General features: G+C 38.5%; 1 protein-coding gene across 1 annotated transcript in view; it reads right to left on the bottom strand.

Annotated features, from left to right (window-relative positions):
• The window catches only part of LOC100746455, a gene marked incomplete at its 5' end in the record, with an annotated part of 240,012 nt that extends 239,887 nt beyond the window's left edge, over positions 1 to 125 (bottom strand). The window contains one exon of the mRNA XM_033320534.1: positions 1 to 125. Within this exon, the coding sequence (XP_033176425.1) occupies positions 1 to 125 (125 nt within the window).
• Positions 126 to 1,011: the final 886 nt, after the last annotated feature.

Genomic DNA, 1,011 nt, shown 5'->3' with positions numbered 1-1,011 from the left:
CCACCCTGACCACTTCCACCCCCGGGACTCGTCGACGCCGAGTACATGAACACAGATCCGTACCCATGTAATGACTGCAACGGCAGCCTGACGCCGCCCACTTCCCCGACCGGACCCTGAAAATATTACCAGATAATGTTGAGAATCAGATTTTTTGGACACCAGAGACATTTTTTAAATTAGACATTTAAATTAAAACATTTTTAGATTTAAGAGGAATTGGTTTGTAATTGTGAACTGCTGTTTCAAATCAGACTTTTCGTTGCCTTTTACAAAATTTCAACGATTTATTAATTTTTATAGCTCTCTAAATTACGAAACCTTGATAGGTTAGTTTCCATTAAATTGTAGTAAATATATCATATAAATTGATTGTTTCAATGTTTGTTGATAAAAGAAGACTCGTCCTACGTAGTTGATAGGCGTCTATCGTGATGTTGTTAAGAAACAATTGGGCGATGAGAATGTTCAAATTTTCTTTCCGATAAATATACACTTCGTAAATGTGGAATAATAATTTGTAAAAATTACACAAGTGAATTACGTTGATTATATCGATTTAACGCTGATAGTAGACAGCTTCGCTACAGGTATCTTGGTATCGACAGTACTGAAGTTATCTATATAACAAAAATTACAATTCAATAAACAATCGAACACTAGAAACGAGCTTAATTCAGTACGATACAAACGAATGAAATTTTCTTTCTGGACAGTAACTCGATCGAAGAAAGAGGGCGAGCAAAGATGTTTTCGGGGCGATCGGACGCGTGATATTAAATTTAAGGGTTCAGTTTTACGTCAGGCAACGAGTGATATTCCCTAGAGGAAAACACCGTTGACGTCGTCGCTTCTCGACATAGCTGGGTTTCCATTTCTCGCTATACGGGCCACGCAGCGCGTCGCCGAACGTTCTTTTACGAGCAGAAATATTTTGCCAATTTCGCCGTCCATGCAAATTTCAATTTGCGAGCGTCAATATTTGCTGAATCGCGTCGAAAAAGGATTTCG

Source organism: Bombus impatiens, unplaced genomic scaffold (genome assembly GCF_000188095.3).
Source record: "Bombus impatiens unplaced genomic scaffold, BIMP_2.2 scf_0318, whole genome shotgun sequence".
Classification (NCBI taxonomy): domain Eukaryota; kingdom Metazoa; phylum Arthropoda; class Insecta; order Hymenoptera; family Apidae; genus Bombus; species Bombus impatiens.
Note: the sequence above shows the minus strand (reverse complement) of the source record. Positions and strands in the feature narration are given on the sequence as shown.